This window comes from Mirounga angustirostris, unplaced genomic scaffold (genome assembly GCF_029215605.1).
Source record: "Mirounga angustirostris isolate CCGP_5_RB_7025 unplaced genomic scaffold, mMirAng1.0.hap1 SCAF_5, whole genome shotgun sequence".
Classification (NCBI taxonomy): Eukaryota; Metazoa; Chordata; class Mammalia; order Carnivora; family Phocidae; genus Mirounga; species Mirounga angustirostris.
The window spans coordinates 151,725,953-151,750,781 of NW_026991713.1; the positions used below are offsets into that span (position 1 = coordinate 151,725,953).

Below are 24,829 nucleotides of genomic sequence, written 5' to 3' on the forward strand. Positions count from 1 at the left end.
CCACCTTCTAATCACCTGTTTGGTCTTTCTGGCAGACCAGCCCCTACATGGAGCTATCACAGGGTTCCACTCTGATCACCTCCTTGGCATGAACTCAGGTGTTTCTGCCTGAGGGGATCATTATGAATAACAAAAGACACTCCTTTCCCCCAGGACATTCCACCAAGGGTTTTAGGAGCTCTGTGCCAGGAACCAGGGACAAAGACCAAATATATAATAGTTCCACGGGGATACTTCCAAGACCCCCAGGTGGATGCCCGAAACAACAGATACTACCAAACTCTACGTATATACTATGTTTTTTTTCTTAGACAAACATACCTATGAGAAAGTTTCATTTATAAATTAGGCGCAGTAAGAGTTTAACAGTAGCTAGTAATAAAACAGAACAATTGTAACAATACAATGTATAAAAGATATGTGAATGTGGCCTCTCTTTCAAAATATCTCATTGTCCTGTTTCTTCTTGGGGTGATGGGAGATGATAAAATGCCTAGGTAATGAGACGAAGTGAGGTGAATGACGTAGGCATTGGGACGTAGCTTTAGGCTAGCACGGACTTGGCCATACGTTAGAAGTGCCCATGAATCGTTTCCTAAATGGTCTGAGAGTGAGCTTTATCATCTTACTAGTTCCCAAACTAATGAGCTAAATACATTTTTGACCAGTGTTCATTCTATTTGTATGCATCACGTTTTTAAATTTTGAAACTTTACTTCTGCCTGATCATCATAGTGTCAGGTCCCAGAGAGGTCCCCGTGGCCGTGATTTAGTTCCGGGAGCATCCCCAGAGCCCATTCTGTGTGCAAGGCACTATGCTGGGCACCACAGGGAAGATGAGAAATGGGTAGGACTGGTCCCTCGAGCCAAGGATTTCATAATTACTTATGGGGAGATAGGAAATAGACAAATTAAATTTTCCACTGTGAAGAAGAGAAAAGCAACCTCTGGAAGCCAGGAGCTGACCTGGTACTTAGAGCTAGGTCCAAGCATTCTCCTGTTGGACATAAACACTCCTGCAGATCGCCAACATCAGTCAAGGCCATCTGAGACCGTGGCAGATCAAGACAAAAATAAGACAAATTCACGAGCATATCTGGAAGCGAGTAAGACATGAACATCATGCAAAGCACACAAATGACCAGACAGCTGGGTGTCCTGGCTCATCTGAGGGACGGCTGCTTCCTTACCTATCCCAGCTTCAGCTTGCTCTGTTCTTCTCGCTTTATAGGTAAGAATTATTAAGATAACTTACCAGAGGGGGCACCGGGGTGGCTCAGTCGGTTAAGCGTCTGCCTTCGGCTCGGGTCATGATCCCAGGGTCCTGGGATGGAGCCCCCGCATCGGGCTCCTTACTCTTCGGGGAGCCTGTTTCTCACTCTCCCTCTGCCGTTCCCCCTGCCTGTTTTCTCCTGCTCACTCTCTGTCAAATAAATAAAATCTTAAAAAGAAAAATAACTTATCAGAGGATCATCAGCCCCACTTCCTGACAATATCCAATCCAGAGTAAAAACGCCCCCCAAGGCAGCTAAAGGAAGCCCCAGTGTTATAATCAGTCCTTTCTAACACCTTCTTAGTGACATCTTTCTGTCCAGAAAGGAATTAAAGGGCAAGCTAGCCAGCTACCAATCCATAGAAGGTGCTACGGACTCATTAAAGTGACATAAGATGGAGAAAATTGTCCCCTTCAGGACTTCCCTCAGAGGGAGGATTCATGTAGCTGGCAGGAGCCCCTTGGGGGAGAAGCTCGTTTCTGTTCGGGTTCCTGGCTGCAAGCAACAGAAATCGACTCGGCTGGACTCAAGCAAATCTCAAACAGGATTGACTGCAAGGCTGACAGTGAGGTGGACTGGGGTGGAGTGGGGTGGAGGCTCACAGAACTGAAGAGGGGGCTTCAGGAAATGAGCAGGCATTAAGAGGGCTCCAGGGGCTGGCCACAGGACCGATCGGACCAGGACACCCTGGCTCCACCATTTAACTAGCTGTGTGATTTTGATTGAGCCACTTACCTCTCTGAGCCTCAGGATCTTCAGCTATGAGAGTGATGATCACATTAAGAATCCACTTCTCGGGGCACCTGGGTGGCTCAGTTGGTTAAGCGACTGCCTTCGGCTCAGGTCACGATCCTGGAGTCCCAGGATCGAGTCCCACATCGGGCTCCCTGCTCAGCGGGGAGTCTGCTTCTCCCTCTGACCCTCCACCCTCTCATGTGCGCTCTCTCTCTCTCTCATTCTCACTCTCTCAAATGAATAAATAAATAAAATCTTTAAAAAAAAAGAATCCACTTCTCAGGGTTGTTATAACCCTATGTCTCCATTGGGATAATCTGTGCAGAGTACTTAATGCCTGGCATGTGCTGAATTCTGAATAAATTGTAGTTAAAATCATCATCATCATCACCATCATCATCACCACTGGTAATCTTTTCCCTACTCAGTGCTCAGCTTCTCTTTCTAAATAAATGTTGAATAAATATTTAAAGAATGTTGAAGAGGCACCCCCCCCCCAATTTGCCCACCTGCTGATTCTAACCAGCGATGCTCAATTTGCAGGAATCTTGCCAGCTCATTGTTGAACTGTTGGAAGCTCAAAGTCTGCCATGGTGGGAGTATTTACACCATGGAAATTGGCAAATGATACAAACCAAAGCGTCTACCTCCTCCCCTACTCCTAGCCAGCTGTTAAATATTTGCTAGCAGCCCCCGCTAATTATAACCCTTCTTTGCCCAGCTCTGGGGCATCCAGCAGAGGACACTTGCTGTTTCTTTGTGATTCGGCCAAGCCCTAAGGTTCTGCTTCCCTAGTAGGAGGCCACTAATCACTGGTGCTGAAAAAACATGAGGCTGATTTAAATGTTAATATACTTCTCATCAAAAGCAGATCTGCTGCTGATAGTGCAGTGAGTCTAACAGGAACTTCAGGTGGTGATTGCGGAGAGCTCATACTCCAGAAGGAGGCTTGGTGTTTTGGTAGGTCTAAAGCTAAGCCAGAGTGTTGACCGTGCAGCCCAGTGCATAGACTACCAAAGATGGGTGGGGAGAGCCGTAAACGAGCCCTTTCTGGATTAGGGGCTTGCAGATTGTTTCTAAGATTTTTTTTTTCTTCCATCCTTAGATGCTCAGTAAGGAATGACAGCTTTAGAATTCCTTTTTTTTTTTTTTTTTAAGATTTTATTTATTTGAGGGAGAGGAAGAAGCAGACTCCCTCCTGAGCAGGGAGCCTGACACGGGACTCAATCCAAGGACCCTGAGATTCATGACCTGAGCCCAAGGCAGATGCTTAACCAACTGAGTCACCCAGTTGCTCCTGGAATTCCTGTACAGGGGGGCTTCAGGCCAGCAGTGGGGTCACAAGGAGGGAGCACGGGATTGATCTGAAATCTGCATCTACCAAGCATGACCACTGTCTTTACCAACACTGGGTGGGACCAAGCAACAAAGATAGCATGGCTTTCTACCAAGTTTTTTACTTAACGCTTTACACAAAATTGGGGGCAATTCCTATTGCCCATCTCGAAAACATTAAAATATCAAGGTGGGTTTGCCAGCTAGTGGAAATCATGGAATGGAACTGACACCCACATCTTGGAGCGGCCCCTTGTTGAAAGCATCTGAAGAGGCTCCTATCGGCAGCGATGGGGCAAAGGATGGCGGGGGGCGGTTCCTGGGGCGGAATGGGACAAGCTGGCGTGTCTGTGGAGAACCTCTAGTCAAGTGTGTTGTAGTCGCCATCGTTAGGGCTCTGGAGTCAGACTGCCTCCTTTCAAATCTTGCCTTCATCCTTTGGGATCTTGGACCATTTACTTAACCTCTCTGAGCCTTCTATAAAGTTAAGAATGATAATACCTACCCTACAGATTCAATGAGATCGTGCCGGGCCCAGGTCCCGACCCGGGTACGTGCTCAGGTGAAAGCTAGCTGCTGTTAGTACTGGATCAGCGTGAGGGATGGCCATGGCAGTGGGGAAGGTAGGTTTGGGAGGGCAGCTGATGCATTGGCGGGAGCTCAGCAGGTAGCAGAGAACAGACCTTGCAGGGAGGGCCCCAGCGCCTCCACCGAGGGGGCTCAAGAATAGAAACTGTATTTACAGCAGAATGCAAAGCAGGATCCCTTGAAATGTTTAATTGGATTTCTCTGGGTGTGACTCACTGCCTTTGATAAATGCTGTTGCCCTCATGAGGTCTCTATCATGGGATTTGAAAATTTTCCACCTTGCACTTGCCTTCTTGAGGTCTTGTTTTAATAAAACTCCAGGACTGTGTGTATTCTGTGCCTGCACGCCCCCTCCCCCCCGCCCCCGTCCTGCTTTTCTTGATCACAGGCTAACTGTGATGTGTCAGGCATCACCGAGGGAGGAGGCCAAGTGCCTTAAAGGGTGCACATGGGCTATTTAGGGAGAAACACAAGCGCCTAGGTGATTGGGAGGGGGGTGGAGATGGACGGTGGTAGGACACTGGGTCTTGGCAGCGTGAATGAAGAGCACCTGATCAGCGTGGGAGCATCAGGAAGGCCGTCTCGGGAGTTGCTTAGAAATTAGTCTGAGACCAAGGTGCTCTGATCCCGGGAAGACTTGAAGGGAGAATGGGCTTAAAGGTTGCAGGTCAGGATTCACACAGGCATGCAGGTGGGCTACTAGGTCAGAATGGGTGCTCCCTGGCTAGAGAGGAAGCCAAAGAGATAAAAGGCCACGGAGGGGCTTTTACTGTGGTTACAGTAACCCAAGGCTGGCTGGGTTTGCCTCTGAGGAAAGGGGTGGCCAGTGGTAATTTAAAACAAAAAACAAAATGCCTTAAAAAATTTTTTTGAGAGAGAGAGAGCACAAGAAGGAGGGGAAGGGAGAGGCAGAGAGAATCTCAAGCCGACTCCACACTGAGCAGGGAGCCCAAAGCAGGGCTCGATCCCATGCCCCTGAGATCATGACCTGAGTCCAAACCAAGAGTCGGCTGCTTACCCGACTGCGCCACCCAGGCACCCCAAAACACAAAACGCTTTAAAAGTCATCTAGATATCATACCAACCATCTTTTCCAACCATAGTGGTGTCAGATAATACAAGCATATTGTGAAAAAAACAAACAAAAAAACAGAAGCAAATGAAAGAAATAAAAATTTCTTCAAAATCATCATTGTAATGTTTCGAATGGAGTCTATGCACAGGTACTGTGCAAATTGTTAACCATTTTTATAGGGTTTATTCTCTGATATCAATCACATGTCTCCCGAGCATCATTTTTAATGCCTGTTATGAATTCCGTTATGCATACATTCCATATTTACCTTAAGCAGTCTGCTATTATCGGTGGACACTTAGGTTGCTTTTGTTTTTTTTGCTATTGCAAACAAGGCTATATTGCACATAATCATTGCTAAATTTTTATGGTACCCTTAATGATCTCTTTAGGATGAAATCTGAGAAATGGAATCAGTGGGCTCAAGAGTTTAAATGTTTTCAAAGCCCTTGACATAGGTTTCCAAATTGTCCCCAGTTTTCTCCTCCCATCAGTCCATGGGCCGTATTTGTTATTTCTCCTTGAGGCTTTTCATCCCTGTTTTCTCAAACTCCCACATGGCAGGAAACCGGTCAACAGAGGGCTCTCCAGTGGCCATGGGGAGGCATGAGTCTAGGAGATGCAGCCATTACTCTGACTCCTGAGGCCTTCAGGACATTTCCTCCAGCACAAAACAGCCCCCTCCTGGGCTTGGAAATGAGCCTGATGCTGAAACCCTAGCCACCCTCTTCTCATACGATTGCCAGAGAAAACACGGGATGCCGAGTTAGATCTGAATTTCAGATAAACCACAGATCCTGTTTTTAGAACAGGTATGTTCCAAATATTGCATGGGGCATCCTTATACTAAAAATTATTCGATATTTATTAGAAAATCCAATATAATTGGGTGCCCTGGTTTTTGTTTGTTTGTTAAATCTGGCAACCCTAACCCCTTAGCATCTTCCCTCATCTATTGGCTGTATTGGCTCCCTCTCTTGCCTGTATTTTCTCGAGGGGTCCTCTTGAGAAAATCTTGCAGGCTGGCTGGCCATAATGTTGTAATGGTTGTTGAGTTCTTCCTTGTAGAGGTGGAAAATTATATATGGAACCATGTGCTATTATTGGGTATTTGTAGTGATTCCTTTTCTCTCTTCCTTTTCCTTCTCCTTCCTCCTCTTCCTCCTCTTTCTTCTTTTTCCCTCCCACCCTCACCTGTTTGAACCTTAATCTTTATCCACATCTTTAAATCTTTTTTTAAAGATTTTATTTATTTGAGAGAGAGCATGAGCGGCAGGGCGGTGGGGGAGAGGCAGAGGGAAAGAGAGAGTAGCAAACTCTCCACTGAGCAGGGAGCCCAACATGTGGCTCGATCCCAGGACCCCGAGATCATGACCTGAGCTAAAGGCAAATGCTTAACCACTGAGCCACCCAGGCACTCTGTCAACATCTTTAATTCTTGGTGAGCCACTCAGCCAAGGGCCTCAGGGCTAGGATTAGAGAAACCCAGGGCCAGAAGCCCTCTCCCCTTCCTACCTTGCTGAGCAAGGAATGACGTATGTGTCTCAGTCTAGCCTCTATCTTGGTAGGAGATTGGGGGATAAACATAGTAAATAAAGAATGAAATCTCAGAACTTCGTATCTCCTTTAGGGAGACAAAGGACACACAGAAGGACAAATGCGTTTGCAGAAACTGCCAGATCACATTAGCTGGTGCCTGCAGGCAATGTGTTGGCCAACCTTCTATGCGTTGGCCACAGCCTGATTCCCTGCTGGAGCCCGGAGCAGAAAGCGGGCTGGACCCTTAGTGAAAAGCAGCGGGACCTGGGAGAGCTCTGCCGGCTTGCCACGTGGCCTTGGGGGCTAGCCCGGATCCTCAGTGGCTGGTGCAAATGAAAACTGAGTCAGGAAGCCCGGCACACAGTAGGCTCTTAGTAAGCATTTTCTGGATGATTGATTTATTAGATGAGTCAGCAAATCAATGCATCCAGGATCAATATTCCCCTCTCTGGGCACCGGCTTCTTCATCCATATAAGGTGAGAGTTCTTCCAGCCTCTGCAACTCGATTAGTCTCTGATTAACGCATGGTTCTTTCTGAAGATCAGGATGCAACAAAACACTTCTACAAAGAGCCAGCCAGTAAAAATTTGAGAGTCCAGTGGGCCATAATACAGTCTCTGTCCCAATTACCTCTGCAGCTAAGTGAGAGCATCCACTGACAACATGTAAACAGATGGGCATGGCTGTGTGCCAATAAAACATTTATAGACACTGAACTTTGAATTTCATGTAATTTTCATGTGTCCAGAAATTTTACTCTTCTTTTGTTTTTTCCCTATTTAAAAATGTAAAAACTGTTCTTACCAAGGGGCGCCTGGGTGGTTCGGTCGGGTAAGCATCCAACTCTTGATTTCGGCTCAGGTCATGATCTCAGGTCGTGGGATCAACCCCCGTGTTGGCCTCCATGCTGAGTGTGGAGCCTCCTTAAGATTCTCCCTCTCCCTCTGCCCCTCCTCCCCACCTCATGTGTGCTCTCTCTCTCTCAAAAAATAAAACAAAACCCAAAAATAGAACCAAAAAAACCCCATTCTTACCTCATGCAACGTACCAAAGCAGACAGCGGTCTGGATTTGGCCTGTGGGCCATAGTTTGTCAAAGCTGCTGAAGATTCATGAACAAACCTATCCTCTATCAAGTCTCCTGGGCACTCTAAACAGAAAGTTCAGAATGAGGGTGCTCTTTCTTCTTGGTGTGTACATACAGGTCACCACATCCGCCAAATTGGCTTTCATAGACCCATTACTGTGCCATGCTCTCACTCTAGAACCTAAGATGGCTCCCATGGTAGGTCTTTGTAACCTATTCCCACCAATATGTCCTATACAGGTGGACGCTTCACTGCCACATACTCGGGGACACCACACCCCTTTCTACAGTCAGTGTTTGAGTGAACTGCTCCCTTTGCCTGAGTGCCTGGTACCCACCATTCTCCCTGGCCATCCAGGGAGGTCCCTCAAGCTGAGAAAACTAACCCCCCCGCCCCAGCTACTCTGATCTCTGTCTTCCCTGAACTCCATCCACCATATGGGATGTAACTTGCATGTTCCCCAGTGGAGAGACCAGACTGCCTAAGTTCAAGTCCCTGTTATCTGCTCTGTGACCTTGAACAAGTTCCTGACATCGTCAGAAGGGTGATAATAATAGTACCCACCTGGGAGGGTCGCGGTGAGAGTTAATTGAGACATTTTGTGTAAAATGCTTAGCCCGGAGCCAAGAGGACAAAAACATGAATAAATGCCAATGACGGTTATACTTCTGTATTGCTTGACATTTCTACCGGGAGGCTGTATTTAAGGAATATTTATAAAGGGGCGCCTGGGTGGCTCAGTCAATTAAGCATCTGCCTTCGGCTTGGGTCATGATCCTGGGATCCTGGAATCAAGTCCCGTGTTGGGCTCCCTGATCAGAGGGGAGACCGCTTCTCCCTCTCCCTCTGCTCCTCCTCCTGCTTGTGCTCTCTCTGACAAATAAAATAAAAAATCTTAAAAAAAAAAAAAAAAAGGAATATTCATACAGTAACAAAAGATCAGAAATACCCTTCTAGGCCTAAAACAAAAGTCACCAATATTGTTGATAATTTTTTCAGATATAGTTTTGATTGACATTAACATGCACACCAAAGGGTACAGACCCCAACAGTTCAGCGTGATGAGTTTTTTTCAGTGCTAGTAATTTCCTTTGACTCAAAAGGGAACAGGTCTAGAAAAGCTCTAGGGGAGAGAAGAGTCATCCATGCTCCAGGGAGGTGACATTCTTTTGGGAACAGAGGGTCGCATGTAGGAATGAGGGTCGGGTTACAACCGAAGGAGAAGCCAAGTTAACACGCAAACCTTGAACGTGCCTCCGGGAGCCAACAGGCAGCTTGCTCCTCAGAGATGCATCACAAAGACGTCCCTCTCATAGATGTGTCACCTAAGCCCATGGCAGGCATCTGTCTGGGCCCTTGATCCCCGGCAGGATGCTGATCCCTGGCACAGGCTCCCTGGAGATGTCTCAGTACTTCTTCTCCCCCTGGGGATACATTTAAGCTCATTAATCCAAGAACACTAAACAAATGCCCACGTTCATCATCCCTGAGCCATTCGGTTTCAGGAAATGGAAACGGCTCATCAAAGTGAGACTCATTCTCTGACGCAGGAATGTTGGCAGAGATTTTTCAGGAGTGTCTGCCAGGCGACAGCCCAGGGCAGAGGGGCGGATGGAAGTGCGCCTTTCCCTGTGCACCTACTAGGTGTGTGTGAAGCGCAGGACTGCCTGCCCTATACCATGAGCTTATTTCATGCTCATGCAACCCCAAGACAAGGGTGTTATTCCTTTCCCAAGTGAGGGCACTGAGGCCCAGAGCAGTGAAGGGACTTGCTCACGTTGTACAGCCGGTGAACGGTGGAATCCAGATCCGCATTCAGGTCTGGCTGGCTCTGGGTGCTAACAGAACATGGCCCCAGGGATCCCCTCATTTTATACATGAGGAAACAGAGCTCCTGGGGGGAGGAATGACTTGCCCAAAGTCATTATGGTATAATAAGAAGTAAGTCTGGGTTTTGACCCCAGTTTCTGACACAAAGCTTAGGACACTCTTATACTTTCCTGAGTGATAGGAGGTGCTAGGAGCTTCATTTTGCTACTATTTGGTCTTTGACCAAAGTTCCTGACATGAGGAACTCCTTGTATGCTAATAAGATGACTGGTGGCTAGGGCCCCTAGATGGGTTTAGGATGGGGCCAGGTCACCAGAAAGACCAAGGCATGATTAGAAGCGTGGAACATTCTCCAGGGAAGGGAGAGGATCTGGAGGCTGATGTAAGAATGAATCACACTGACGTGATGAAGCCTCATAAAAATCTCTCGAGTATGATGTCTGGAGAGTCTCGAGAGGGCGTGGCAGCCCTGTGCCCCTTCCCCATACCTTGCTCTGTGCTTTCTCCTCATCAGGCCGTTCACCTGTATCCTTTGTAATATCATTTTTAATAAACCAGCAAATGTAAATAAATGTTTCCTCGAATTTCATGAGCAGTTCTAGCAAAGTATTGAACCTGAGGAGGGGGTCATGGGAACCCCAATTTATGGCCAGTTGGTCAGAAGAACAGGTGATCTGGGCTGGCAATTGGCATCTGAAGCAGGGGCAGGCTTATGGGATGGAGCCCTTAACCTTGGGGTCTGTGCTAGCCCCAGTCAGCAGAGTATCAGAATTGAGTTAAACTGTAGGACACCCAGTTGGGGTCCGCCAAGAATTGGAGAATTGCCTCGGTGCGGAAAAACGCACACATTTGGTGTCAGATGTGTAAACTGTATAGAAAAACAGAGTTTTTCTTTTAGTCCTAGGAGAGGTTTGTGGTGGGACTTAGGCTGGGGTCCACAGGCTCCACACCCTAGACCAGTGCTTCATCTCTGGATGGGTGTTACTTCTTCTCACCCATCCCCAGAATGCCAAGCGTCCACAATTTATAAAAGAAGGAGCCGGATACATATGATTTTTAAGTCAGCCTTTTCCTCTGTCAGTCTACTTCGACCTTCACATGGCAGTCTCTGCTGGATTTCCATTAGGCTCCAGACCATGTCATTTTCAAAGATCTTTTGTAAAGCAGCTGTGCTATTATTCTGACAGAGCTCGATCACCTCTCCCCTCCCAGAGCTGGTAAAATGACTGATTTCCACCATCGTCCCAGCATGAAAGGCTGGGATGCGGAATGGCATGAGCTGGCTTCTTTTCCCTGTTGCATTAATCAGGTTCTCAGAGATGACATTTCGCTCTCTCTCTCTCTGGCAACAGCAGTTTGATTTCCAGGACTTAGCTCTATTCCTGTGGAGAACTGGACTAACATGCCTTATTCAAAAGGTCCAGCCAAGCTTCAAAAGTGCTTTGCATGAACTATTGAAATGCTTTTGTTAACAATATAACTTAATGGCACTGAAATTCCGTCACCATGTAATGCTTACAATGAGCAGGGCATACATATGTTTTATTCAAAGTACACATATCCATGCACATGTATCAATGAAGATGTCTTCAGCTATAAGCAACAGAACATTCCATTAATAGTGTCTTAAATCTAGAGGTGTCTGGGTGGCTCAGTCAGTTAAGCATCTAACTCTTGTTTTCTGCTCAGGTCATGATCTCAGGGTAGTGAGATTGAGCCCCGTGTCGGGCTCCGAGCTGGGCATGGACCCTGCTTAAGATTCTCTCTCTGCCCTTCCCCACCCCGAAAAAATTTTTTTAAAAACTTAGTGTCTTAAATCTAAGGTGACCAACTGTCCCCATTTGCCTGGGACGGAGCAGTTTTCCAGGACATGGGAATTTCAGGGCTAAAGCTGGGACAGTTGCGGAAAAGCAAGATGGTTGGTCACTCTACTTAAAGCATAAGGACACTTAATACTTACTTACCAAGAAGTCCAGATGCAGGTGATCTGAGCATCAGCAAGGTAGCTCTTTGCTGCTTTCTCCTTGCCACTCTCACCACAGTGACTGCAGAAGCATCAGGACTAGGAGGGGTGTAGCACTGGGGACTTGGATCATCTTTCCCAGGACCGCCCCCAAGCAGACTTCCTCTTCCATCCCGTTGGCCCGAAGCGGGTCTCATGGGTACCTCTAGCTGCAAAGGGAGCCTGGAAAAGCAGATGTTCAGCAAAGGCAGATGGGATTGCCATCATTCTTGCTGCAGGATGAATTTTCCCCCCCAAAATTCATATGTTGAAGCCTTGATTTCCAATGTGATGATACTTGGGAGGTGGAGCCTATGGGAGTACTTAGGTCATGAGGGTGAAGCCCCCATGAATGGGATTACGGCCCTTATACAAGAGACCCCAAAGTGAGGATCTCTTTCTCCACCATGTGAAAATTTAGCAAGAAGGTGGCCATCTGCAAACCAGGAAGGAGGCCCTCACCAGGAGCCGAATTGGCTGACATCTTGATCTTGGATTTCCTAGCCCTTCAGAACTGTGAGAAATCAATGTTCCTGGTTTAAGCCATACCATCTATGGTGTTTTTTTTATGGCTTTGGGCACGTTGCTTCATTTCTGTTTCCTTGTCTGTAAAATGGGGATAAAAACAACTTTCTCAGAGGATGGCAATGAGGATTTAGATGAGTTTATGCATAGAAAGTGCTGAGACAGTGCCTGGCTCATAGTAAATGCTCAGTACATGGTGACTTTTTGTCTTTGAGGACAAGAGCAGGATCGAATAGAGATTTTTATGAGGAACTGCATCATGACTCCCCATGAGAGCTTCCAAAAAATTCCACCTGACCTGTTAATGGTGGTGGATTTGAGTGTTTGGGAGAACTCAAAATCATACTGACTGCAGTTTCAAGATGGACAGAGAGTGAGGGCGAAGGCCTCCCAGGGCAAGCCCACCACACTTGGGTTACAGAAAGGACAAAAGACTGGTGTGAACTACACGGAGACACTCGGAGTCGAATAGTAGCCTCTGGGTACACAGGAAGTCAAGGTCATGCATCATTTTAGATTCCTTTTTTCGTATCCGTTGGTGTTTTCCAAAAACTCTGCAGTGAACAGGGGTGTCCTCTACAATTAGACAAGAATTTATTTTGAAACTTTGATATAGAGGAATATAACCAATAAAGATGATTATTTTTAAAGTTGAACATGTTCCATTTGTCACATATTCTCCCAGCATCATTTTCTCCTTCTCTCCCTGCTTCTTTATTATAGCGAATAGTTTTACTAGATACCAATTACCAAGCACTTTACTCTGTGTGTCCCAGCACTTGACATGCAGAATAATCTTGGGCAGCAAGACTTAGTTATTATTCCCATCTTAAAAAGGAGGAAAGCAAGACTCAGAGAAGTTCAGTCGCTGGCGCACGGGCCCCTTTGAAGGACAGCTATTGGGCTCCAGGGCTCTTGCTTCTGACCACTGTCTGTCTCTCTTTTGTCCCTTTCACCACCTTCTTCTTCTGTCTCTCGAACATTATCAGTCAGGTACCTGTCTAAATTCTGTGGTTGTAAGCTATGATTTTTCAGCATGAGCAGGACTGACATTTGGACCAGACTGTTCTCCACCAAGGCGCTGTCCTGTGCACTGTGGGACATTTAGCAACATCCACGGACTCTACACAGTAGATGCCGGTGGCAATCCCCACACGCGCCCCGTTGTCACAATCCACGTCTCCAGATGTCGCCAAATATCCCCAGAGACCAGGATCATCCTCATTGGAGCCACGGATGGAGGCTGATCTCTGCAGTCGATGTGGCAAAGGATTCTGGAGCCCCTCCAGTTGAATGATCGCCGACTGGAGCCCACGGGAACAGGCTGCGCCCTCCTGGCAAGCCCCCAGGCTCACTTGAGGCAGCTTCCACCTGCTAGGACATTTCAGGGCAGGGCCTGACAAATGTTTGGGGGGGGACCTCTGGCAACAGGGAGATGATTCTGTGGCTTGTCCCAAAAGCTGGGAGCTAGGATCAGAAGGGGTAATAACGGGCGATTCTCAGCCAGCAAAGGGCAGGGGGGCCCCAAGCTGGTCTGTGGGTGGCGCTTCTGAATGGGGGCAGCAGATCCTTGGAAGGAGGTAGGAAGATCAGTCGACTCAGAGGATTCATTTCTAGTGCTTGTCCTGTTCCCATTTGCCATCTGGATTCAGTCGAGTCCTTTGAGAACATGAATGCTCCCCTCTCTCTCTTCCTGGGATAGGAGGATGATGTGTCCAAACTGTCCCCTCTATCGCCCCCCACCCCTCGTTTTACTCTTCTTCAGCACACGTGATGTTGTTGTATTTGTGCTCACCCTCTGTCACCCCACCTAAATTTCGGCTCCCCGGGGCAGAGGAGGCTGCTGCATGCTTGGAGCCTGGCAGAATGAAGGCAAATACCCTCCACGCCCCATGGGAAAGCGATTTGAAAATATGTCTCAACAGCTGTAGCCACGTCAAGCCCGTTGTACTCAGGGGCGCCACTTCTGAGAATCCACAGCCCCCACTCCAAGTAATCCAACTTGAAGAAAAAGCCTTATATGAATCTGTGTGTAGATAACAGTGGCTCAAATGACACCCCAAAAAGCGCAACCTGAAAACCCCACATAAGTAATCAAGAGAAGGGGGTAATTAAAGCAGCCCTGATAAATACACTCGGTGAAATTCCAGATATCCAGTACACATATCATTTACAACAGTATGAGTTAATATTATAGCAGATCTACAAAACTGTAATGCATGATGCAAGACTGTCTGGGCAGCCCGATGACTGAGATTATAGGAGTGAGCATCCTTAAACACAGTTGGCAGGAATATCACGCACCATCCATCTGGAGGGCAATTTCGAAGTTCCTAATTAAAATGCAAGTGTTGGTGTACCTGGGTGGCTCAGTTGGTTGAGCTTCCGACTCTTGGTTTCAGCTCAGGTCATGACCTCGGGGTCCTGGGACCAAGCCCCGCATTGGGGTCCTCGCTCAGCTCGGAATCTGCTGGAAATTCTCTCTCCCATTCCCTCTGCCCCTCCCCACTGTGAGTGTGCATGCATGTGCACTCTCTCTCAAATAAATAAATAAATCTTTAAAAAAAAAAAAAGGTAAAATGCAAGTGTTCATGTCACTTGACCCAGTGATTGAATTTCTAGGGATTAATTTTTCTAGGAATTGATGTATTTCTAGGAATTTATCCTAGAAACAACCCAGATGTCTGTGCTTAGGGGAATGGTTAAATAAATCACCATGTAAAATATAGTAGAATACTATGTAGCCATTAAAAACGAGAAGGTGTGCATGTACTGACATGGAGACAAGCTCAAGGTATATCATGAAGTTAAAAAAATTGCAAAATGTTTTTGTGTAATAGCAATGATGTCATAACTCATAGTATAAACATGAACATTTTAAAAAATCTGGAGGAATATACACCAAAGTGTTGACATTATTATTTTTTTTCTAAAGGACTGAGGGAGATTTTCTCTACATTGTAAATTTCCATAATGTTTAACATTTTTTAACATAGCTGCTAAGAGAAAACACTGAGCCTGCAGCCTGAGCTCACTCATATGAGCAAACAGAAGCGAGGACATGAAAACCAAAAGCAATTCCATCAAGGGTTCATTATCAGTGACCAGTCATTTCTAAGTAGTAGGATAATAGGCACTTTCTGTTTTTTTTTCTTTTTTCTTTATAAAGCTTTTATTTATTTACGTAATCTCTACACCCCATGTGGGGCTCGAGCTCACAACTCTGAGATCAAGAGTCACGAAAGCTCTTCCCACTGAGCCAGCCAGGAGCCCCTGTTTCTCTTATTTTGAGGGAGAACCTGTAGGAAGAGTGTGTGTGGTCCTTACAAAGGACATCATCCTCCCCAAACCCTTTGTTTAACCTGAGTGATGCTCAGGGTGTAGAATGTTCTGTCAATGTAACCTGCTGTGGGATGGTGTCCTGTCTCCCCAGGATGGACGACATCCAGCTCTGCAACGACATTATGGACCTTAAGCAGGAGCTACAGAACTTGGTCGCCATCCCAGGTAAGCATGTGGGACTCCAGCCTAGCTAAGGAGCCGCCCAGAGCCGCCTGGGCCAGCCCCATCTGTACCCCTTAGGGCTGGAAGACAGAGTTCATCTCTTATCCCAGCACAGCCCCATTCTTGCAATGCAGCACTCCATGTCAGGTAGACTGGCTTCAAGTCCTCATTCTGGCCCCTTCCGTGACCTTGGGAAAGTCACTTTATCTGGCACTCAATTTCCCGTCCTCTGAAAATGGGGTAGTACCAGTCACAGCACTTAACTCGTTGGGTATAAATCTCATTGTGATACACTGAACATGGCAAGACATGGGCTTAGCTTCACATCTGGTCCAAAATGAAGAGTCCAGTAAGTATTAATGATTATTACTATTACTATTCTGTTTGGAGACGGGTAGAGTATGGGGGTTACAAGCTCTGACTTCGGAGTGCAACCTAGATCTGTTGATTATTAATGACATGACCTGGAGCAACTTACTCCACCAAAACTCAGTTTCCTCACCTGTCAACTGGGACAATAATGGTATCTACCTCGTAGGGTCGTTGTGGGATTGACTGAGGGAAAAATATGTACGGTGCTAGGCACAGTTGCCATCCTTTAGTAAGTGCTTAAGAAATTATTACTGTTGTTCTTGTCATTAACTGAACAAGTTTCTACCCACCCTTATATTTATAGACTAATTCATTTTAACATGGCAGTAGCAAACCTATTACCTTTTAACCTAAGTTCCTTTTTATGAACCATAATTATCTTTTGTAAACCCACAAATATTTAATGAGAAAAGTGGCATGTTAAAAAAATTTTTATGAAATCTATTTTACATCTCGTTTAAGATATTGCCTTATCTGCTTTGGTAGGTATTGGGTTGGAAGATATTGTTTTTGCTTCAAGTATGTGGAATAAAGCCAGATACAGACACACACACACACAATTTCTACCCATCCTTCAGGTCCTAATTTATGTGGCCCCTTTTCCCAAGAGAGCCTTCCCTGCCCATCTAGGTTGGGTTAGGCGCAGGAATGAGGGCCTGGCAGGTGCTAAGGGAAGGTGTATTGGGTGCAGCAACACAACTGTGTCTCAAGAACCTTGCCTTGGGGGATGCCTGGGTGGCTCAGCTGGTTAAGCGTCTGACTTGGTTTCAGCTCAGGTCATGATCTCAGGGTCGTGAGATCAAGCCCCATGTGGGGCTCCATGTTCAGCGGGGAGTCTGCTCAGGATTCTCTCCCTCTGCCCTTCCCCCCATCCCACTCACACACACTCAATCTCTCTCTCTCTCTCTCAAAAAAAGAGAGAATGCGTTGTAGAACAGGGCACTGTTCTAATGCCTTCTCACTAGGAACATGTAGGGCTGGGCTATTCTTTGTTGGGGCCGGTGGGGGGCCCATCCTGAGCACTGGAGGATGCTTAGCAGCACCCCTGGCCTCTACCCACTAGATGCCCGTAGCACCTCCCCCACAGCTGTGACAACCAAAAATGTCTCCAGGTGTTGCCAAATATACGCTGGTAGGGGGGTGCAAATTGCTACCTGTCTAAGAGCCCCTACTTTATATTTTTATTTTTTTTTAAGATTTTAGTTATTCATTTGACAGAGAGAGCACAAGCAGGGGGAGCTGCAGGCAGAGGGAGAAGTAGGCTCCCCGCGGAGCAGAGAGCCCAATGATGCGAGGTTCCATCCCAGGATCCTGGGATCATGACCTGAGCCAAAGCCAGACGCTTAACCGACTGAGCCACCCAGGTGCCCCAAGAACCCCTCCCTTAGAGTCCAGTGACCTGGCTTTGAATCCAGGCTGGCCAAACAGGTGGCCTTCATGTAGCAACTTAATTTCTCCGAGCCTTAAATTCCTTGTTTGCAAAACGAGGCCAATAATGCCAGCCTCCCATGGCTGTTGTGCAGATGCCATGAGGTGGGAGATGCAAACCGTGGGAGCGCTCGGTACAGTGTGTGCGGGGCTAGCGGATCCTTCAGACACCACTGCTCCACCGAGTACTCACCAGGTGCCAGGCACCATGTGGGCGGACAGCACACGGGTACAGGGTTTCTCTTGGAGGTTATCAAACTGCTCTAGGATTGATTGTGGTCATGGCTGCATGACTCGATGGGGGACTCGTCATGGTATGTGCATTATATCTTGAGAACACTGTTACCATAGAAAGTCAACAGCCAAAGAAGGGAGCAAAAAGAGCAATGTCCAGACATCATCCACTAGAAAGTCTATTCAGTGAGTGTGGAGTTCTGGCATGGGTCACTTTTTTTTTTTTTTTTAAAGATTTTTTATTTATTTATCTGAGAGAGAATGGGAGACAGAGAGCATGAGAGGGGGAGGATCAGAGGGAGAAGCAGACTCCCTGCCGAGCAGGAAGCCCGATGCGGGACTCGATCCCGGGACTCCAGGATCATGACCTGAGCCGAAGGCAGTCGCTTAACCAACTGAGCCACCCAGGCGCCCCTGGCACGGGTCACTTTTTAAAGCCTCGTGTGACCGTGAGGAGCAGCCAGGGTGAAGAGCCAGCCTGTGGGGACGGCCGGTTCTGTTGTCGCATTTCGTATCCCACCAAGAACTAGTTTCAAAGGTATAAAAATCACCACCCCCCCCGCAATGGCAGCACCAAATGGGCAATTACTGGAAGGATGGGGGAGGCTTCTGGAGCCCTGGGCCATTGTATGAGCTCCCTATGGCTGCCCTAACAAATTCCCTCAAACTCAGCGGCATCAAACAACATAAATTGGTTCTCTCTCAGTTCTGGAGGCTGGAAGTCTGGAACCCAGGTGTCAGCTGGGCCCTGCTCCCTCCAGAGGCTCTAGAGGAGAATCCTTCCTTACCTCTTCCTGCTCCTGGTGGCTGCCGGCAGTCCTTGGTGCTCCTTGGCTTGCAGCTGACTTGCTCCAATCTCTGCTTCTCTCATCCCATGGCTTCTTCCCTATACATCTATGCATCTTCTCCCCTTCTCACAGGACAGCTGTCATTGGATTTACACTCACCGTAGTGAATATGACCTCATCTCCACTAATTACATCTGCAAAGATCCTATTTCCAAACAGGGTAGACATGACATTTTTCGGGGGAGGGGGATACTACTCAACCCAATACCGGCCTGAAGCTCAACCCAACCTCACAAGGGTTCGGAACCAGAGACAGGAAAGCTGTTGGAATATTCCTTCCCTCTCTGTCTGTCTCTCTTTCATTCTCTCTCTCCTGTTTTGGAAGAGCCAAGCAAGCCCACTCCATCTCCCTCCCATGATCTTCTCACACAAAAACCCAACTCTTCTATGTTTAGCAGAACTCGTAGAACACGCAGATTAGCATATCGTATCCTTCCCGTAAACAGATCCTCCTAGTTCAGTAAGACCCCTTGTCACACATCACATGCTTGAGAAATAATGATAAAGATTTATGATTATCCCGAAGGACCAATAAAGGCGGGAGCAAAGAAGAGCAAAGGGTCTTCATCTCTGAGCATTGATCCCCTTGCCTTCTCCTCTCTTTCACAGTAAAAACAAACAAACAAACCAAAACAAAACAAAAACCCCAACTCTTAGGGCCTCGATGTCCTAATTTTCAGCCTCCAAGGAGAGCTCTGATGGGCCAAACATGGGTTGATTTCTGAGATCACTTTTGGCTCAGCAGAACACGTGGGAGCTGCTGAGGCAAAGGAGACATGGGTGTGTGACCACTGAACCAGCCAGGACCACCTCAGGCCACAGGGGCTCCAGTCGGGGCTGTGGCAGCCTCTAGAACACAGGTGGAAATGGATGGGAGCAGGGTTCTTTGGCTGACATAGTCCCTGGGGTGCCTGACTGACCAGAACCAGGACTATGATGAGAAAGACAAGGTACTCAGCTAGAACACCAAAAAATTCAGTAAGCAGGACAAATAATATATTAATGCAATATTTAAAATACCAAAATAGGGGCGCCTGGGTGGCTCAGTTGGTTGAGTGTCTATCTTGTGATTTTGGCTCAGGTCATGATCTCAGGGTCATGGGGTCAAGCTGCGAGTCGGGCTCCACACTCAGTGGGGAGTCTGCTTGGGATTCTCTCTCCCTCTGCCCCTCACCCTACCCACATGCACTCTCTCTGTCAGTCTCTAAAATAAAATAAATAAATCTTTTAAAAATTTTTAAAAATACCAAAACACACACACACACACACACACACAATCCATGATAAATAAAATACCAGAAATTTAAATTAAGACAAGACCAGTACCCATACTCAGTAGGCAGAGTCCAAGGATGCCAAAACCTACAGTGCAGGGGAATCCCACATGAAGATCGAATTCTGCCTGAAATGTCATTGACTATGTGGCTAAGAACCATGGGTTGACAAGGTCACGGGACCAGTTAGCAATAGAGCTCAGGTCCTTAATGCTGGTCCCCTTGATTCTCCCAGGAAATCAAGTTTTCCCAGTGACCTTTGTGCAGAAATTCACATATTAAAATTTTCTTTCTTCTTCTGCTTTCCTACTCACCTCTCCCTACCTTCTCCTCGGACTCCTTGTTGAGTCTTTCTGTGTATTCCTGGACCAGGGTCAGGTGTCTAGATGGATTCAGCTGAGCGTGGGGGGTTGGGGGGTGGGAGGGAGAAACAGTGCTCCTGGCAACACATCAATAAAGGTATTAAAGAAAGAGATCACTGAATGGCCAAGAAATTCATGCCTCTCCAGCCAGGGTCAGAAGATCATTCACCAGCTCCCCGGTGGTGGGTGCAGATGTCTGGCTGGAGAGAATGCCTGGGGCCTTGTCTGCCTTGAGGGCTCCTCTGGGACAAGCCAAGATGTGTCATCTCACCTCCACTGCCCCTACCACTACCTCAGAACTGGGGATGCATAGCCCCAGCTAGAGAGGCCATGGCACTTTCCCCTTGGACATAAAAATAGTGTCTCCCTCATAGGGTTGTTAAAAAGGACTAAACTTGTGGTTCTCAACCAGGGGTGATTTTGCCCCCCACCCAGGGGACACTGGGCAATGTCCAGAGGCATTTTTGGTTGTCACACCTGTGGTGGGGGGGATCCTGCTAAACACCATATAGCGTACAGGACGGCCTTTGCAACTAAGAATGATCCAGTCTCGAATGTCAGCGGTGCCAAGGTTGAGAAACAGAGATTAAAAGAAAGTGACGAGCTCGTGGGAATACAAATATAATAGCTGCAATTTATGAAGCACTTCTCATTTGCACACTTATGCTATGAGATTGGCTTTTTATTCATTAACTAAGTATTTCTTCTGTACTTGATTCAGTAAATATTTAAGAGGGGAGCATTTAATCATTAAAACAACAATGATGATGTAAAATGATAGCTTACAATAGGAGCAGCTGACAGTTCATGAGCCCTTACTACATACAGGCAGTGAGCCTACTATTTTCCTTGGTTTCTCTCTCTTAAAATTTGCAGCAACTTCATGATTATCTATGTTGAGAGACTGGATGCCTGGAGAGGTTGAGGAACATGCCCAGAGTCACATACCTAGGGAGAGGAGAAGCTAGGGTGTGAAGGCAGGATTGTCTGATTCTACAGTGGGTGCTCACAGTCATGTTGGGGTGACAGGCCAGGGAGTCCAGTTAGGAGGGCACACATGGTCCAGGAAGAGATGGCCTGTGCTAAGGAGGTGTGCTGGAGGAGATGAGAAGCAAGTTGGAGAATCACGTTGGTAAGCACGTGGAGATGCTAGGAATCAGGTGTGTGGTGCCAACAAGCAGGGTCGAAGCTGGCAAGCTGGCAATTCTCATTGGCAAGTAGGTGGATGATGTTGGCAAGCAAAAGGATCACATCACCAAGCAAGGGGTGGTGCCTGCCTGTGGGTGGGTGGTGCCTGGAGGCAGTTGGAAGATGCCTGGGGGCAGGTGGGGGTGCCTAGAGGCAGGTGAGTGGTGCCTGGAGGCAGGTGGTTGATGCCTGGAGGCAGGTGGGTGGTGCCTGGAGGCAGGTGGGTGGTACCTGGAAACAGGTGGGTGATGCCTGAGGCAGGTGGATGGTGCCTAGAGGCAGTTGAGTGGTGCCTGGAGGCCAGTGGGTGGTACCTGGAGGCCGGTGGGTGGTACCTGGAGGCTGGTGGGTGGTGCCTGGAAGCTGGTGGGTGGTGCCTGCAGACAAGTCGCCCCACACTTTTTATCTTCTGAAGGGGTCTGAACAGAGGGAGCCAAAGCAGGTTCAAGTTTCTGCCCTCCTCCTTTTCTCAGTCATCATCTCCAGCCCTGGGTCTTTTTTTTCTCTTTGGCCTTCCAGCCCTTGGTATCTGGGACAGGACAAGAGCCATCAGCATGGATGATTTCCTGGCTGTAGAGTAACTCCCCCAGCACCCCTGCCTGAGCCCTCCAAGCCCCTTGCCTTCTGCATGATCCCCTTGTTTCATCATTCCCACTTCCTTAGTACCTGCCACTGGGCCATCTCTGGGCTAAGCCATATACTAATGCCACTGCCTTTAAGCCCCACCAGTGTCTTTATAGGAAAGGAAACTGAGCCTTGAAGAGGTCACCCAGCGAGTGACCTGGCAGAGCCAGGAACCCAACCCTGGCCCCTGGACTCACGTGCTTCCAGCAGTTACACTCGACTGTTTCTTTGCTGGTGTTTTTTTTCTTCCCAGAAAAAGAAAAGACCAAGCCGCAGAAGCAGAGAGAAGATGAGCTAATACAGAAGATCCACAAGCTGGTGCAGAAGAGAGACTTTCTGGTGGATGATGCAGAGGTCGAGCGGCTAAGGTGAGTGGGCTCCCGTCCCCGTGCTGCTAGAACGCAGTCCTTGGCCTCCTCCCAACCCCATCTTCTGCTGCAGGGACTCACGGCCTGGCCTGACAGGTGTGGCCTCGGCAAATGCTCCCACACACTGGATCCAACTGAACCCCCAGCCTCTTGGCCTGAGGATCTGTTGCACATTCCAAGGGAACTGGAATCCAGCTCCAAAAAGTCTCGCAAAGACCTGTTCTTAAGTAAATGTTATTCAAGGAGGTGACTGGGGAGGAATTACATCCCATGACACATGGTAGAGCGTCCTACACATTCTCTTCCCTGACCTTTCTCCCAAGGCACACTGTTCATCAAGGCCACTTCCAGAAACTTCTGTGGGTTTCTGCAGAAACCCTGCCCCCTGAACTGACTTGCTTCCTTGCCTGCCCTCTCCACTTCCCGGTTTTGTGCTCTTCCCCCTCGCCCCTCCCCACCTTGGTGGCTCCAGCACCCCTCCCTATCCCTCAGGGTCTCCTATTTGCAGATGCACCTGCCACTTGATCTGGACAACCACCGGCCCTGGAGCCACAGGGCACCTGCTCATAGGAAGATGCGGATGTTGATTCTTGAGTATTTTTGTCCTGGAGCCAGGCCTTTGGAGCTCCCCACAAGGAAAGAGGCTCACAGGGCTTCTTCCAGCCCAGAAGGCATCTAGCTCTTTATTGTCTGTGTCTTCCTGGGTCCTCTGAAGGCTGGAATGCTCCTCGCCTGGCTCAGCCAGCCTGGGCCCGCTAACTTTGTTCCTGATGACCCTTGGAAGAGTTCAGGTGACTTGCTCTCTGACACTTGCCACATACCTCATGGGAGCTCAGATGTGTAAGGTGACTTAAGGGCACAGGGTCAGGGGGGTGTTACTCAGCTCACTGAACCCCCCCCAGAGGCTGGGTCCTAGCATGGCCCTGCCTCTGCCCCAGGATCTCACCCTGGCCCTGGGGAGACAGTTACTCCATTGTTGATACGTGTCTGTGCTTCAGAGCAAGTTCATCAAATGCAACATGCACACGCCATCCACACATAACACACAACAACATACACACACCACCCACAAAGAACACAGAACATATATTTCCCATCCACACGTAACACGCAGCATACGTGTACCAGCCACACATAATACACAATACTCACACCAGCCGCACATAACACACAAAAGCATACCCACACCAGCCACAGAGCCTGATTCATGGCCCCACACACTTAACCTCTGGCCCCATTTCCTCAGTTCCTTGATGCTTTCCTTGTTTACTCTACTTCCCTCTTGTTTTTACACACCTGTCTTCACAGGGAGCAAGAAGAAGACAAGGAAATGGCGGATTTCCTGAGAATCAAGTTAAAACCTCTAGATAAAGTAACCAAATCTCCAGCCAGTGAGTGCATTCCTCCTCCTTCCCCCATCCAGGAGAAAAGGAAATTTAAAAGAGGTCCGAGAGCCAGAGTGGGGACAACAAAATGCTTTCTAGAGACCAGATTTGGGCACACGATGGCAGCAGCTGGGGCCAGCTTCATGGGCATGCCACCAGGGAAGCTGCCCAGGCCCTGACGCCCAGAAGGGCACTGTGCTTGCTTTCATGTTCTGCTATTGCTGTCTTGAGGTTCTTAATAGTTTTGGAACAAGTGGCCCTGCATTTTCATTTTGCCCTGGGTTCGGCAGACTGTGTAGCTGGTCCTGGCAGCAGCTGTCCCTTAACAATCACAGGTTTGGTGGATTTCTTAGGAGATGCGTGGCCACTGAGGCAAAAAGGTGGGGGCTGAGGCTCAGGGAACTCCAACCTCTGTTGATAATCAGAGTGAAAAGGGTTCTGTGTGAAACAAGTTTGGGAAATGCTACGTATTTGACCCTCTGTTTGGTGCCAATGTCTATTAGCCTATAAAAGTGATAACAGGTCCTGCTTCTCTTTGTCGACCCAGTGAGGCTCCTTTTAGTTACAGGAAACGGATACCCAATTCAAATTTGCAATAGCAAAAAGGGGGATTTGTTGGAAGAAGAGCAACAGGAACCAGCTTTGGGGACTGGACACTGTTAGAATGCCCTTGTTTTCCTTCTGTTTCTATTTCTGCCCCTCTTTGTATGTGAGTTTCATTTTCTCCTACTACACAGGCCTTCTTCATGGGGCCTGAACTCCAGAACCATAACTCAGCAGCAGCAAGACCACACCATACATTCTCTCTCCTCGTATCCAAACACATCAATCTCAGGGGAATATTCTGATTGGCCCTTCTCAGATCATGTTCCCACCCCCTAGGCCATCACCATCATCAAGAGGCTGGGGTACTATGATTGGCCAGATCTGCGTTGCAAGCCTACTCCTCTAGCCACAGGGACATTGGCTGTTATCAGAATGAAGGGACTGGGAATCTTGCTAGGAAGACAAAACTCAAAAGGCTGCCACCATCTACTATGGCCACAAACTCAGTTTTCTCTGACCATCTATTAACATCCCGTGAAATGTGGGGTAGAGTGCAAGGGAATAAAGAAAGAAGGTACCTTCTGCAGGCCCCTAATATCACAAGGCACATGGTCCTTGCCTAAATCCTGCATTCTCAGTGGACTGTCTCTTCCATGAAAGGTCAGTTAGAAAAACTCCACTTAACAGTGTGGGGAAGGGGCAAGG

At 47.8% G+C, this 24,829-nt stretch overlaps 2 protein-coding genes across 2 annotated transcripts in view; one reads left to right on the top strand and one right to left on the bottom strand.

Annotated features, from left to right (window-relative positions):
• The window catches only part of BMERB1 (bMERB domain containing 1), a 115,190-nt gene that overhangs the window by 88,007 nt on the left and 2,354 nt on the right, over positions 1 to 24,829 (top strand). Inside the window, exons 3-5 of the mRNA XM_045875022.2 lie at positions 15,425 to 15,498; positions 22,079 to 22,193; positions 23,502 to 23,584. Of these exons, the coding sequence (XP_045730978.1) occupies positions 15,425 to 15,498; positions 22,079 to 22,193; positions 23,502 to 23,584 (272 nt within the window). The remainder of the gene's footprint in view (positions 1 to 15,424; positions 15,499 to 22,078; positions 22,194 to 23,501; positions 23,585 to 24,829) is intronic.
• The window catches only part of MARF1 (meiosis regulator and mRNA stability factor 1), a 55,494-nt gene continuing 51,080 nt past the window's right edge, over positions 20,416 to 24,829 (bottom strand). Inside the window, exon 29 of the transcript XR_006790788.3 lies at positions 20,416 to 21,730. The gene's annotated coding sequence lies outside the window, so the exon portion shown is untranslated. The remainder of the gene's footprint in view (positions 21,731 to 24,829) is intronic.